This window comes from Callionymus lyra, chromosome 1 (genome assembly GCF_982586985.1).
Source record: "Callionymus lyra chromosome 1, fCalLyr1.hap1.1, whole genome shotgun sequence".
Taxonomy (NCBI): Eukaryota; Metazoa; Chordata; class Actinopteri; order Syngnathiformes; family Callionymidae; genus Callionymus; species Callionymus lyra.
Window position 1 is genome coordinate 12,277,386 of NC_141818.1, and position 13,873 is coordinate 12,291,258.

Below are 13,873 nucleotides of genomic sequence, written 5' to 3' on the forward strand. Positions count from 1 at the left end.
AGCGTCCCTGAACTGGTTTATTAAAAGAATGCACTTTAATAACAAGAATAAACATACATTTTTTTTATATATTTAACAGCAGTTCTTAGTTCAAAAAGGCATTTTAAAGTACGGGGAAGAACGTTACCTTGATCTGTTGCCGGCGCAGCATGGCCAGCTCCCTCATGTCTCTGAAGGGCTGCAGCAGGTACTGATAAAGTTGTGTTGACGCCTCCAGCAGACAGTGGTATGCCTGGTCCTCCTTCTCGTACCAGTCCAACAAGTCCACCATGCTGTCCATGCTCTTGTGCTTCTCCAGCAGCTGCACGAAAGAAAGGGTTACAATTTGAAAAATCAAATTAGCTAGCGGACAAAGTTCCTTTCTTCTCAGACCCCTTCCATCCCATCTCTCAGGCCCTTACCACTGCAGACCCCCACCACTGTAGACCCTCATCTCTCTGCTCAGGCCCCTAATACTGCGCCCCCATATCTCTTAGGCTCCTTCACACACACACACATTTAGTATTTACTAAAATAAAGTCGGTGTTACTATAGTATTTGTGTGTCAAGGGAGGACATGGTTTTATTGAACATGCTCAATCAAGATCAGCTTTTGCAAGAGCTTGAACTGCTGCAGTGCATTATGGGTAGAGTCAAAGTATGCATAAATAGAAGGGCTATAATAGAGTCAGGCTGAATACTTGGTGCATTTGATCTAAAACTATGCTCAATTTTAAAATAAGAAAAAAATCAACAACATAAAATGGAGAATATAGAACGTGCGTCCTGTCCAGGGTGTCCCCTGCCTCTCGCCCTATGATACTGGGACGGGCTCCAGTCTACCAGCGACCCCGACCCCGGGATATAGCGGTAGACAATGAATGAATGAATGAACTGGAAATGCCTAGAATCAAAATGAATATATCCACATGTATTTTTACCTTCATTTCCAAATTAGGGAACTAAGGTGTTTCAAATACAATGTCTTAGTTGTCAAGTTATTTATTAAATGTATGTTATTTACTTCTGCTGACTACTAATGTAATGATAAATGTTCTGGCTTTAACTGGTTCTTGAGTTACAAACAATGTGTATCCATGCGTTTTGTGTCTTTTCGTTTAGACTATTGTAACAGTTTATTTTCATGTCTAAACAAGAAGCATCTTTCTCTCCTGCAGTTAAAACAAAACTCTGCAGCAAGAATTCTGACCGGCTCTAGTAGAAGAACTCACATTTCTCCCTTCCTTAAAACTCTTCATCGGCTCTTGTGTTTGTCTTATGTGTCTTGGCCTTTTATAGTATACATTTTAACTGTGTATTGTTTTTGATTGTTAAAGCGCGTTGTGAAATAACCATTACTTACTTACTTACTTACATTTATGGTGTATTTGATGACCCAATTTGAGTATTACGTTCCTATCAAGGTCACCAGAAGTAACCAGGAAGACCTCTGAACTATTACTGTTACAGACATGCCAGAACTTCATCGTTTTATTCATTTTGCAGTGCTTTTCTCCATGAATCATTGGGTGAAAAGTATCACAGATCCTTCGGGGGACAGTCACTGGAACAATAACGATGGCCTATATAATAATATAGCTGTAGGATTTTGGACTGCGGGAGGAAACCCAAGTTCCCCCGAAAAACATGGAAAGAACAATAAAACTGCCGCCCAGGTATAGAAGTGTAATTGTTGTAGTCTGAAAAGACAAACAGAACCGCTGTGTGAACTGTGACGTGCAAGACTATTAAAGTGCAAACGCACACAGTCGGCAAAGAGAGTCCGACTTGCTGCTGGGAATAAGATCGATAAACACACGCCAGACTGAAAAATTCCTCCAGGCCAGCAGCAAGTACTGAAATAGCCATTAACTCAACCCTGAAATGGAGTCGAAGGATCGATAGGACAATGTGTGTTTGAAGAGCCGGTAACTTTATTTAAATGAAGAGCAGCCGCTCCATCGCTGACGAGGCACTTTTATCAGTAAACAGCTAAATAACATTCAGTGGTTTTGCTGGATATTCAGGATGCGACGTGCGGTCGCTGCTGCTTCCTGTCTCTGGTTTCTCTAGTCGCAGGCGATCTTTCAAACTGAGACACAGAATCAACCAAATGAAAAGTATTTCCTGTAAATGTAAATATTTAACTGAGTATCGTAACTTAGAGTATTACAATTTAAAAAATGAAACCAGTTTGCAAGTAATGAAGATGTAATAAATGTGTAGTTAGACTATGAGTGTCAGTGCTCCGTCATTATTAGCATCATTCCAGGATTAGCTCTGACAGAGATCATGACACGCGGAAAACAGAGTCGCTGTGGTTTTTTTCCCCATTTATTCCGGCCTTTAACTGGATTCTCTCCTCACTAAATCAATCTCCCATCGATCCACGTGACACATATATGTATTTATACTACGTGTGTTTATGTAAGAGTCAGTTCATCAATGTTTGTGTGACAGCAATAATAAGATCAATTATTCTATCATTAGTAATCAATGAAACTGGTGCCTTTTGTTTGTTAAAAAACTGACATGAGTCCCAAAAAAATGTACACTTTATATTCATTTTTATCAAGATTACGAACAATTCCAACTTGTAAAGAAAGTCCCTCATAGAAGTAGCATTTAGCATCTTCACAATTTCAGGTTTATTTCTTAGTAAACTTGACTGAAAAATTTCAAAGCCTAATTTTAATGAGAAAATACAATTGTTTTCAAAACATAAATATCTCAGTAAGTAATAACAGGAAAAAAAAGTTTTCCTCATGTCTGTGGGGCCCGGTTTATTATAATTATCTTTATTAAATAAGTATAGAAGCATAAATAACATTTAGGTCTTATCTCTCACTCAAACCTTCGCAGGAGCCAAGGTGTCAGCAGGAAAGTTCCAACACAATCTTTCTCAATCAATCTTCTTTTTGATACAGTTCATCATCCTAACAGTTCAAACTACGTTTTTGTAAATTAAATCACATAAATCATGTGAATTAAAGGAGATTTTGCATTGGAATATTATAATTTCAAGCTAAACTAGTGTTGTTTTAAACCATACAGAAGATACATGTTTGTATCCTTTTAGGTCTTTGTCTAACTTCCTTTGATCTGTGCTCTTTATATTTGCACTTTGTCATCTTTTTGCACTTTTCTTTGCACTTTGTTCTTGTTCTTGTTTTTATAAAACTTCTGTCTCTTTATTATCTGCTGTGAGATCTTAAGAGGGATTAATAAAGTCCATCTTTCTATGTATCTATACATGAACCACTATGGGACCATTTCTGATTTAAATCTTAATTGAGTCGAGCTACATTAAACAACATATGTAAATGACAAAGATGAGTTGATTCATTTTTAGTATAAATATGTGTTAAACATTGTGAAAGATGTTACTTAAATTAAAATAAAACAAATGTATAATACAACTGAATTAAACTCAAAATTATATGTTTCTGAAGATAAATAAATAAACATGAAAAATGAAATAATTGTAACTTTAACTTAAGGAAATCCTAGTTTAGACACTGTTTTAAATATGTATCTTTCCAGCCTCCTGCAGCGTTTGACCTAGTTTTAAGTTGAAACTGCCTCCTGGTCCGTTGCAGTAATTCTGTGCTCATGACACATTTATACTGTCAGTGTTTGCTCACCTCCTGCAGGAGCGTCGTCTCTCGGCTCAGCACCTCCTCGTACCCAGAATGCTTGAGTTCACTCAGGCTCTCGTAGTACTCGTCCGGGTCATCGTTTTCCGTGAACAGAACCTGGGACAGGATCTTCCACCCGCAGGTGTCCAGGGCGTGACCCAGGTAGACCTGCAGGCCGCTGCACAGGGCGTCCATCTCTGACTGGGGCACGTCCGCCGACCCGAACAGGACGCTCCACATCCCCGTGGGCTCCTCGGGGAACACCGGGAGACATGGATCCAGCTCCGAGTTGACCGCACACAACTGCTGGTGCACCGCCCGGAGGTCCTGGAAAGAGAAAAGTCCTGCCCAACTGCAGTCCTCTTTACTCAGGTCCAGTTCCTCCAGACTCCAGCTGTCCCCCAAAGGATGCTGATCCTCTTCCGGCGGCTCCTCAGGAGGACCAGCGGGAGGGGGCGCAGGCCTCAGGACAGTTTTAATCCTGACCGGGCTCTGTTTGGAGTAGGGTTTAGCCTCTCTGGCCCCCCTGCTGGGACTCCTCAATACTTTATCCCTGATGGGACTTTCAGGCCATTTTGTTTTGTCCCCATTTTGGCTGCTCGTCCCAACATCCTTGCTACCCAGACTCCTCCTCTGCACTGTCCTGTCGTGGCAAGTGATGGCAAATTTACCCTCCACCTCATTCCAGGCCACGATGAAGACGAATTTGTGCTTCTCCTTCTCCTCGAAGGCGTTGGGGCGGACGGACACCCAGCCGGACTCCAAGTGCTCCTCCATGGTGAACGACATCTCTGCACAACAACTCCACACAGTCAGGATGTGACAGACGTGGGGTTTTTTTCTGCATCAAAACACGCTTCGATCTCGAGGATCATCCAGAATTGTTTGCGTTTGCAGCGTCATCCGTATCACGATCTTAAATGTTCACACGATAAACACGCTTCTTTTTTTTTTTACCGTGAATAACATGCGTGTCAGACCTGCCTGTCAGAGAATCCCTGCCACAGCATCCATGACTCGGATCCAGACCAAGTGCGGCGAGGATCCCCAGAACGCGTCATGCATCCTCCAAAACCTTTTTTCTTAAATAGAAATAAATGTATCGTCAATACAGCTCTGACTTATCATGGGATGGCTGGGGCTCAGACTGTAAACACTGCACTCTGTTTGCGTCGTCCTGCAGGACCACATACGCAAAAAACAGCGACGGTGCATTCAGGGGCTGTGGGAAATACGAGAGTCAAGTTCAAGGATTAAACAAAAACAAAATCAAAATAAAAGTAGATTTTCAAAACTGTTATTGTTTTATTTTATAAAAACTGTTCGGTTTTCATGATTTGTTTTACTGATTAAGAATAGATTAAAAAAAATAACCGTTTTGATAAAAAGCTATCAAAGGTTCAGTGAAATAATTCCTTTTTTTTCCCCATAAACTACTTTATTTATAATTTATAAATTGCCGGAAAAGAATAATCTCGGTTAATTTATTACGTGCACTTCAGAGAGACTACGCATTAATCCATAAAATAAAATAAAACAACTTTTTAATAAGGCCAGTGGAAAAAATATTATATAAATTTAACTTTAATCCCAGAATTATGTAAGCAGTTGACGCTTGTACTTTTATCATAAATCCAGAAAATATATATTTTTTCAAATCAGCAACCGCAGTCAGAACCGGAAGTGTCACCTCCACACCACCACCGGTTCTATGGTGTAATGGTTAGCACTCAGGACTCTGAATCCTGCGATCCGAGTTCAAATCTCGGTAGGACCTGACTTTTAATTTCTGGAATTTACTTGACAAACTAACTCAGATCCACATCAAGAAATGGGGGTTTTTGTCCAGAGCTCAGCCTGTAGGAACAAATCTTGTGCATTTTAATTTTTTTTGAGTATTGTTATTATTGTTTAAGCGCTTTGTGACCCTGGTCTAGAAAAGCGCTCTATAAATAAAAAGTACATACTTACTATGAAGATGTTGATGTACCAGCTCAGCAGGTTTTTTTACTCTCACCTAGGAGGTTTTTCATTGTTCCAGGTTTTCATGGTTTTCAATCTGGACTGTGAATTCCAAGATAAATAATAAATAATCTTCGGTGGATCCTTTGCTTCTTTACTGTAACCAGATACTGGTTATCAATATAGAACAGACACAAGGATGAAGGGATCTCTCTCTCTATTCAATTCCAAAAATCTTCTGCAAATTTATGTTTTATTGAAATTATTCTTTTTGAATGAAGCAATATTCTTTTATTGAAAAAAACCTTCTTTGATTGAAATTTCTTGATTGTAGCACATTTTCTTTTGACTGAAATAAATGTTTGTTTTTTTAAATAATAAAAACACAAATTTGCCTAATTTCAGGTGCATTTATTATTATATAGTTTAAGATAAGAGACTTCAAACTTCCCCTCTTGTGATACAATAAGATGTCATATGACTTGTACCTCCATTTTTTATTTCAATGATTTTCTATGGTGTAATGGTTATCACTCTGGATGGGAATCCATCAATCTCTGTTCAAATCTTTGTAGAACCTTCTTTTATTTATGAAACTTACTTCACAAACTAAATCGAAAAATTCAATTAAATTTTTTTTTAAAGTTGGTAAAAATCTAAGTTTGTCAAAAGTTTCATAAATAGAAGAAAAGAAGGTCCTACCAAGATTTGAACTCAGATCACTGGATTCAGAGTCCAGAGTGCTAACCATTACACCATAGAACTAGATTAAAATGACAAAAACGTATTAAAGTGATCGAGGAAGTGTGCGATTAAGTTGGTAAGTAAATGTACAAGTAGGTTAGTAAGTATGTATGTCAAAAGCATGTAAGTTAATAGATAAGTAACTAGTCAATTATTAAAGTGTTCAAGTATTCAAGTCAACTTGTATTCAAGAAAACTAGTATTCGAGTATTCAAGTATTCAAGAAAACTAGTATTCAAGTGTTCAAGTATTGTCAAATATAGTCAAGTATTCAAGTGTTGAAGTACTCATGTGGTCAAGTAAACAAGTGGTCAAGTATTAATTGATTCTAGTCAAGTAGTCAAGTAAAACAGGTTGAAATGAGGATAAATATTATTCAACATAATGATAACAATTTTCAGATTCTTCAAGGGTTTCATATGAATAACTTTTCTACAAAATAAAATATATATATATATATATATATATATATATATATATATATATATATATATATATATATATATATATATATACTGTATACATACATATACTATATACAGTATATATACTTGAGTATTTGAATACTCGAAAACTTGACTACTTGAATACAGGATTGCTTGATACACTTGAACACTTAAATAGTTTAATACTTAAATACTCGTATACTTGACTACTTGAATACTAGTTTTCTTGAATACTTGAACACTTGACCACTTGTTTACTTGACCATATGAGTACTTGAACACTTAAATACTTGACCATACTTGACTATACTTGAACACTTGAATACTAGTTTTCTTGAATACTTGAATACTCAAATACTATTTTTTCTTGAATACAAGTTGACTTGAATACTTGAACACTTTAATACTTGACTAGTTACTTACCCATTAACTTACATACTTTCGACATACATACTTACTAACCTACTTGTACATTTACTTACCAACTTATTGGTATTATAAGTTGGTAAGTAAATGTTATTTTCTCCCCTGATATATCACCATCTTTAGAGCACCTTCGATCTCAGCTCTGGACAAAGATCCATCCTTTTTTAAAAATCCAAGTTTGTCAAAAGTTTCGTAAATAAAAGAAGGTTCTACCGAGATTTGAACTCGGATCGCTGGATTCAGAGTCCAGAATGCTAACCATTACACCATAGAACCTGATGAAGAGGAATGTAGGTTATAGGTCACATGACATCTTTTGTATCACATGATCTCTGGTTAACTTTCTTAAAGCCAAACAATATAATAACAAATACAGTCAAGATGAAGTACATTTGTGTCTTTATTATTCAATTAAAAAATATATAAATCAATCAAAAATATTTGATTTAAAGGTTTTGATTAGAAATACATTGCTTCATATAAATAAGAGAGTTTTGAAAACTTTTTTTATTTTAAATTGAAGGAACTTTATTGTGATTGAATAACTAAGACAGACATCTCCTGACATGAACACTAAAACAGTTCTTCATTAAAAGCAAAAGTTTAGAATCTCTAAACTTACACAACATAATAATAAATACACTTGAAATGAAGTACATTTGTGTGTGTTTTTAAAAATACAAACTGTTTTCTTTGATTAATATTATCTCGTCTAGGCCATTTTAAGTGTGTTGTGTAAGTGAGTCTTACGAATTCAATACAAAAAAAGTTGCTTCAATTAAACAAAATTAATTTTTGTTTTTTAAACCAACATATTTTTTAAGAATGATAAAATATCTTTTCTGTCGACTGATCAACTAAATAAATAAAATCTACTCAAAAATAAGATGCATTTTCAATTCAATAGTTTAGACTTATGACCCACAAAGGTAAGTAAGTAAGTAATTTATATTTATAGAGCACTTTTCCAGACCAGGGTCACAAAGCGCTTAAACAATCAAAACAATACTCAATAAAATATATGCTTAAAAGGTAAGATAACACTGAGAACAACACAGAAAATAAGGGAAAAGCCTGAACGAATAAAAACCTCTTAAGATGTTTCTTGAAGGAGTCAGTAGATCATCTACTGGACTGTGTTCAGGAACCATCAGTAGATTCTGATCCACAGACCTCAGAGCCCGAGCTGGGGTGTAAGTCTGGATCAGATCACTGATGTAATGAGGAGCCTGACCATGAATAGATCTGAAAGTAGAAACCAGAATTTTAAAGATGATCCTGAAAGAAACTGGAAGCTAGTGAAGAGTTTTAAGGATCGGAGAAATGTGAGTTCTTCTACTTGAGCGGGTCAGAATTCTCACTGCAGAGTTCTGAATCAACTGCAGACGAGACAGCTCCTTCTTGTTAAGACGTGAAAACAAATTGTTACAATAGTCCAGACAAGAAGACATAAACACATGGATTAGAAGCTTCAGATCATGTTGTGGTAACATTTTCCTAAGTTTAGAGACTTTTCTCAGTTGAAGGAAACAGTTTCTGGTCAGTTTTCTGCAGTGTTGAACAAGATACATGTCTTTATCAAATACAACACCCAGGTTTCTCAGGCTTAGTTTGACAGACTGACCTAAGCCACCCAAGTACTGACTCAACCCTGGAACCTTATCATCAGGAGCAATAACTAGGGTATTAGTTTTGTCCACATTTAGCTGCAAAGTGTTTTCACTCATTGTTTGATTTCTAGCAAACAATTGACTAAGCTGTTCAGCCTCTGGGGCTCACTTGGATCAAAAGAGAAGTAGAGCTGGATGTCATCAGCAAAAATATGGTAAGAAACATCAGGAAATCTCTGATTTTACCGAGGGGAATCAAGTACAGCAAAAACAATAAAGGACCCAGAACAGAACCTTGAGGGACTCCACACATCAGATTGAGACCTAATTTGATTGGCAGATACACTGAAACTGCGCCCAGAAGAAGAAGGACTTTATTGTAGAATTGAAGATCAAACCATCATTTTTAATATGAATAATAATCTCAAACAAATATGAATATATTTGAGAATCTCCTCATAAACCACTGTATTCAAAAGCTTCATATGCATCTTATATTGTGTTGGTTGTGAGTTGAAAAACTAAACAGTACAATGAGGGAAAAATCAAAGTATTTGATGATCAAGTCAACTGTGATGTTCATGTGATAAAACAATAGTAGACGACGACTCTTACCAGTTAACACTGGTTCTATGGTGTAATGGTTATGACTCTGAATCCAGCGATCCGAGTTCAAATCTCGGTAGAACCTTCTTTTATTTATAAAACTTACTTGACAAACTAACTCAGATCCTCATCATGAAATGGGGGGTTTTGTACAGATCTCTGCCTGTAGATCCAACACTAGATCTATGAAGATGTTCATGTACCAGCTCAGCAGGTTTTTTTACTCTCACTTAGGAGGTTTTTAGTTGTTCCAGGGTTTCATGGTTTTCAATCTGGACTCTGAATTCCAAGATAAATAATAAATAATGTTGGTGGATCCTTTGCTTCTTTACTGTAACCAGATACTGGTTATCTAGATAGAACATAATTCAATCAACTTTAAGAAATAAAACCACAAACACACTTGAAAAGCAGTGTATTTACTAAAAAAATGTTTTGTGCACCTTGTGCCCCCACTCTATTTTTTTTTTAATAAAGTATTTTTTTTTTAATCAAAACAACTTTTGGATTAAAACTTTTTTTTTTGAAGCAGTTTTTTAAATCAAATCATGAATCATTTTGAGTGAATCACATCTGTCATGTGACTCTTACCTGTGTATCTCTCAGTCAGTCAGGTTCTATGGTGTAATGGTTAGCACTCTGGACTCTGAATCCAGCGATCCGAGCTCAAATCTCTGTAGAACCTTCATTTATTTTATGAAACATACTTGACAAACTAAATCTTTTAGAAGAAAATTCAATTAAAACGTTACTTAAATCAATGTTTTATCACATGATGTCATTGGTCAACCTTTAAGGGAAGTTTAAAATCTCTAAACTCAAACTATATAATAATAAATGCACTTGAAAATAGGTACATTTTTGTTTTTTCTATTCAATGAAAAAAAAACAAACATTTGTTTCAGTCAAAAAATTTGCTCCAATAAAAAACTTATTTTTCAATAAAGGAAAATTGCTTCATTCAAAAAGAATAATTTCAATAAAAAATAATTTGCAGCAACATTTTTGTAATTGAATAGAGAGAAATCCTCCATCCTTGAGTCTTTTCTGAGTTGGTTAGTTCATTAAGTAGGTTTTGATAAATAAAAGAAGGTTCTACCGAGATTAGAACTCGGATCACTAGATTCAAAGTCCAGAGTGATAACCATTACACCATAGAACCTGATTAAAATGACAAAAACATAGGTGCAGCTCATCACGTGAGATTGTTGGTCAACTTTTAGGGGAAATTTGAAATCTCTAATCTTAAATTACATAATAATAAATGCACTTGACATGTTGGGAGTGTATCAGTCACATGACATCTTCTTGTATCACGTGACGTCATTGGTCAACTTTTCAGTTCGAAATCAAGTCCAAACAATAAACCAACAAATGCACTTAAAATAAGGTATAGTTGTGTTTTTTAGTTTTCTTTAAATATAAACTGTTTATTTGATTAAAGTAATGTTTTCCAGGTTCGGGTCACATCATGTGTGTAAATATGTGCTGGACTGAATTTCAAACCAAGCGTCTGATTGTTGTTCATGTGATAAAACTATTGTTTTATCACATGAACATCATAGTTGTCTGACAATGACTTGATCATCAAATACTTTTTTTTCATTGTACTGTTTAGTTTTTCAACTCACAACCAACACAATATAAGATGCATATGAAGCTTTTGAATACAGTGGTTTATGAGTAGATTCTCAAATCTATTCATATTTGTTTGAGATAATTATTCATATTAAAAACAATAAAGTCATGTGACTCTATGTGGGTCATAAGTCTGAACTATTTAACTGCAAATGCAGCTTATTTTTGATTAGATTTTATTTATTATGTTGATCAATCAACCCCCAAAAAAAGTTGCTTAAAAAAGAGAAAGATGTTTTGGCCAAAAATGATTGTCAATTGAAGAATAAAAGAAGGTCCTACCGAGATTTGAACTCGGATCGCAGGATTCAGAGTCCTGAGTGCTAACCATTACACCATAGAACCTGATAGCACAGCAGTCACGTAGGTATGAGTCACATGACATCTGCTTATATTACGTGTATTAAATGATAATGAAAATATTAATGTTTAAAGTATCATTCACTCACAATTCCATGGCATGACGTCACACTCGCTGTACTACCATCACATCAGCTGACCAGTGGCTGTCAGATATTGGGGGGGAAGTCACGTGACAGACTATTTACTATTTACTGACTGTTTAAATCTCGGTAGAAACTTTGATTCTTTGGTGCATGATTGACAGTCAACAAAGCTACAGAGAAACTCTCAATAAAAACATACAAACAATATCAAATTATCTTTATTTTCATTTAGCAACACGTTTTTAAATGTATTTACTCAAGTAAAGGTAATCATGTGTTGTAGTTTATACGTTTTAACTTCTTCATGTCAAGTAGATCATTCATTCATTATTCATGATTCATTCATAATTTATTCATAATTCATTCATAATTCATTCATAATTCATTTCGTGATAGTAAAAGCAGGTTCATGGATCTTCCTCACACCTGGATCAGCTGTTGACGTGGTTCTATGGTGTAATGGTTAGCACTCTGGACTCTGAATCCAGCGATCCGAGTTCAAATCTCGGTAGAACCTTCTTCAGTCCAGAAACATATAACAGCTGATGGTTGGAGGTGTAACAGTTAGAACTCTGGACTCCAGTGACCAAACCAGAAATGTTGCTTCAAATTAAAAAGTGTTAAAACACTATTTGTTAATAAAGTCATTTATTTTTAATCAAAACAACTTTTGGATAAAAACATTTTTGTTGAAGCACTTTTTTATATCAAATCATGAATCATTTTGAGTGGATAACATCTGTCATGTGACTCTTACCTGTGTTTCTCTTCAGTGATCAGGTTCTATGGTGTAATGGTTATCACTCTGGACTCTGAATCCAGCGATCCGAGCTCAAATCTCTGTAGAACCTTCATTTATTTTATGAAACATACTTGACAAACTAAATCTTTTAGTAGAAAATTCAATTAAAACGTTACTTAAATCAATGTTTTATCACATGATGTCATTGGTCAACCTTCAAGGGAAGTTTAAAATCTCTAAACTCAAACTATATAATAATAAATGCACTTGAAAATAGGTACATTTTTGTTTTTTCTATTCAATGAAAAAAAAACAAACATTTGTTTCAGTCAAAAGATTTGCTCCAATAAAAACTTATTTTTCAATAAAGCAAAATTGCTTCATTTAAAAAGAATAATTTCAATAAAAAATAATTTGCAGCAACATTTTTGTAATTGAATAGAGAGAAATCCTCCATCCTTGAGTCTTTTCTGAGTTGGTTAGTTCATCAAGTAGGTTTTGATAAATAAATGAAGGCTCTACCGAGATTTGAACTCGGATCACTGGATTCAAAGTCCAGAGTGCTAACCATTACACCATAGAACCTGATTAAAATGACAAAAACATAGGTGCACCTCATCACGTGAGATTGTTGGTCAACTTTTAGGGGAAGTTTGAAATCTCTAATCTTAAATTACATAATAATAAATGCACTTGACATGTTGGGAGTGTATGAGTCACATGACATCTTCTTGTATCACGTGACGTCATTGGTCAACTTTTCAGTTCAAAATCAAGTCCAAACAATAAACCAACAAATGCACTTAAAATAAGGTATAGTTGTGTTTTTTAGTTTTTTTTTAAATATAAACTGTTTATTTGATTAAAGTAATGTTTTCCAGGTTTGGGTCACATCATGTGTGTAAATATGTGTTGGACTGAATTTCAAACCAAGCGTCTGATTGTTGTTCATGTGATAAAACTATTGTTTTATCACATGAACATCATAGTTGTCTGACAATGACTTGATCATAAAATACTTTTTTTTCATTGTACTGTTTAGTTTTTCAACTCACAACCAACACAATATAAGATGCATATGAAGCTTTTGAATACAGTGGTTTATGAGTAGATTCTCAAATCTATTCATATTTGTTTGAGATTATTATTCATATTAAAAACAATAAAGTCATGTGACTTAATGTGGGTCATAAGTCTGAACTATTTAACTGCAAATGCAGCTTATTTTTGATTAGATTTTATTTATTATGTTGATCAATCATCCCCAAAAAAAAGTTGCTTAAAAAAGAGAAAGATGTTTTGGCCAAAAATGATTGTCAATTGAAGAACAAAAGAAGGTTCTACCGAGATTTGAACTCGGATCGCAGGATTCAGAGTCCTGAGTGCTAACCATTACACCATAGAACCTGATAGCACAGCAGTCACGTAGGTATGAGTCACATGACATCTGCTTATATTATGTGTATTAAATGATAATGAAAATATTAATTGTTTAAAGTATCATTCACTCACAATTCCATGGCATGACGTCACACTCGCTGTACTACCATCACATCAGCTGACCAGTGGCTGTCAGATATTGGGGGGGAAGTCACGTGACAGACTATTTACTATTTACTGACTGTTTAAATCTCGG

At 35.2% G+C, this 13,873-nt stretch overlaps 1 protein-coding gene and 8 non-coding genes across 10 annotated transcripts in view; 2 read left to right on the plus strand and 7 right to left on the minus strand.

The window, feature by feature from the left end:
* LOC148088021 (junction-mediating and -regulatory protein-like) overlaps window positions 1-4,788 on the minus strand; it is a 14,943-nt gene extending 10,155 nt beyond the window's left edge. For both annotated transcript variants that reach the window (XM_087794092.1, XM_087794083.1), the window contains exons 1-2: window positions 3,624-4,788; window positions 128-301 (exon numbers count right to left, since the gene is read on the minus strand). In XM_087794092.1, the coding sequence (XP_087650218.1) occupies window positions 128-301; window positions 3,624-4,406 (957 nt within the window). In that variant the 5' untranslated portion in view covers window positions 4,407-4,788. The remainder of the gene's footprint in view (window positions 1-127; window positions 302-3,623) is intronic.
* A 534-nt stretch (window positions 4,789-5,322) lies between these two features.
* trnaq-cug (transfer RNA glutamine (anticodon CUG)) lies at window positions 5,323-5,394 on the plus strand. Its single transcript has one exon. It is a non-coding gene; the product is annotated as a tRNA-Gln (tRNA).
* An 878-nt stretch (window positions 5,395-6,272) lies between these two features.
* On the minus strand, window positions 6,273-6,344 carry trnaq-cug (transfer RNA glutamine (anticodon CUG)). Its single transcript has one exon. It is a non-coding gene; the product is annotated as a tRNA-Gln (tRNA).
* A 1,055-nt stretch (window positions 6,345-7,399) lies between these two features.
* trnaq-cug (transfer RNA glutamine (anticodon CUG)) lies at window positions 7,400-7,471 on the minus strand. Its single transcript has one exon. It is a non-coding gene; the product is annotated as a tRNA-Gln (tRNA).
* Window positions 7,472-10,501: 3,030 nt separating this feature from the next.
* Window positions 10,502-10,573, minus strand: trnaq-uug (transfer RNA glutamine (anticodon UUG)). Its single transcript has one exon. It is a non-coding gene; the product is annotated as a tRNA-Gln (tRNA).
* A 749-nt stretch (window positions 10,574-11,322) lies between these two features.
* Window positions 11,323-11,394, minus strand: trnaq-cug (transfer RNA glutamine (anticodon CUG)). The gene has a single exon. It is a non-coding gene; the product is annotated as a tRNA-Gln (tRNA).
* Window positions 11,395-11,940: 546 nt separating this feature from the next.
* trnaq-cug (transfer RNA glutamine (anticodon CUG)) lies at window positions 11,941-12,012 on the plus strand. The gene has a single exon. It is a non-coding gene; the product is annotated as a tRNA-Gln (tRNA).
* Window positions 12,013-12,750: 738 nt separating this feature from the next.
* Window positions 12,751-12,822, minus strand: trnaq-uug (transfer RNA glutamine (anticodon UUG)). Its single transcript has one exon. It is a non-coding gene; the product is annotated as a tRNA-Gln (tRNA).
* A 750-nt stretch (window positions 12,823-13,572) lies between these two features.
* trnaq-cug (transfer RNA glutamine (anticodon CUG)) lies at window positions 13,573-13,644 on the minus strand. The gene has a single exon. It is a non-coding gene; the product is annotated as a tRNA-Gln (tRNA).
* Window positions 13,645-13,873: the final 229 nt, after the last annotated feature.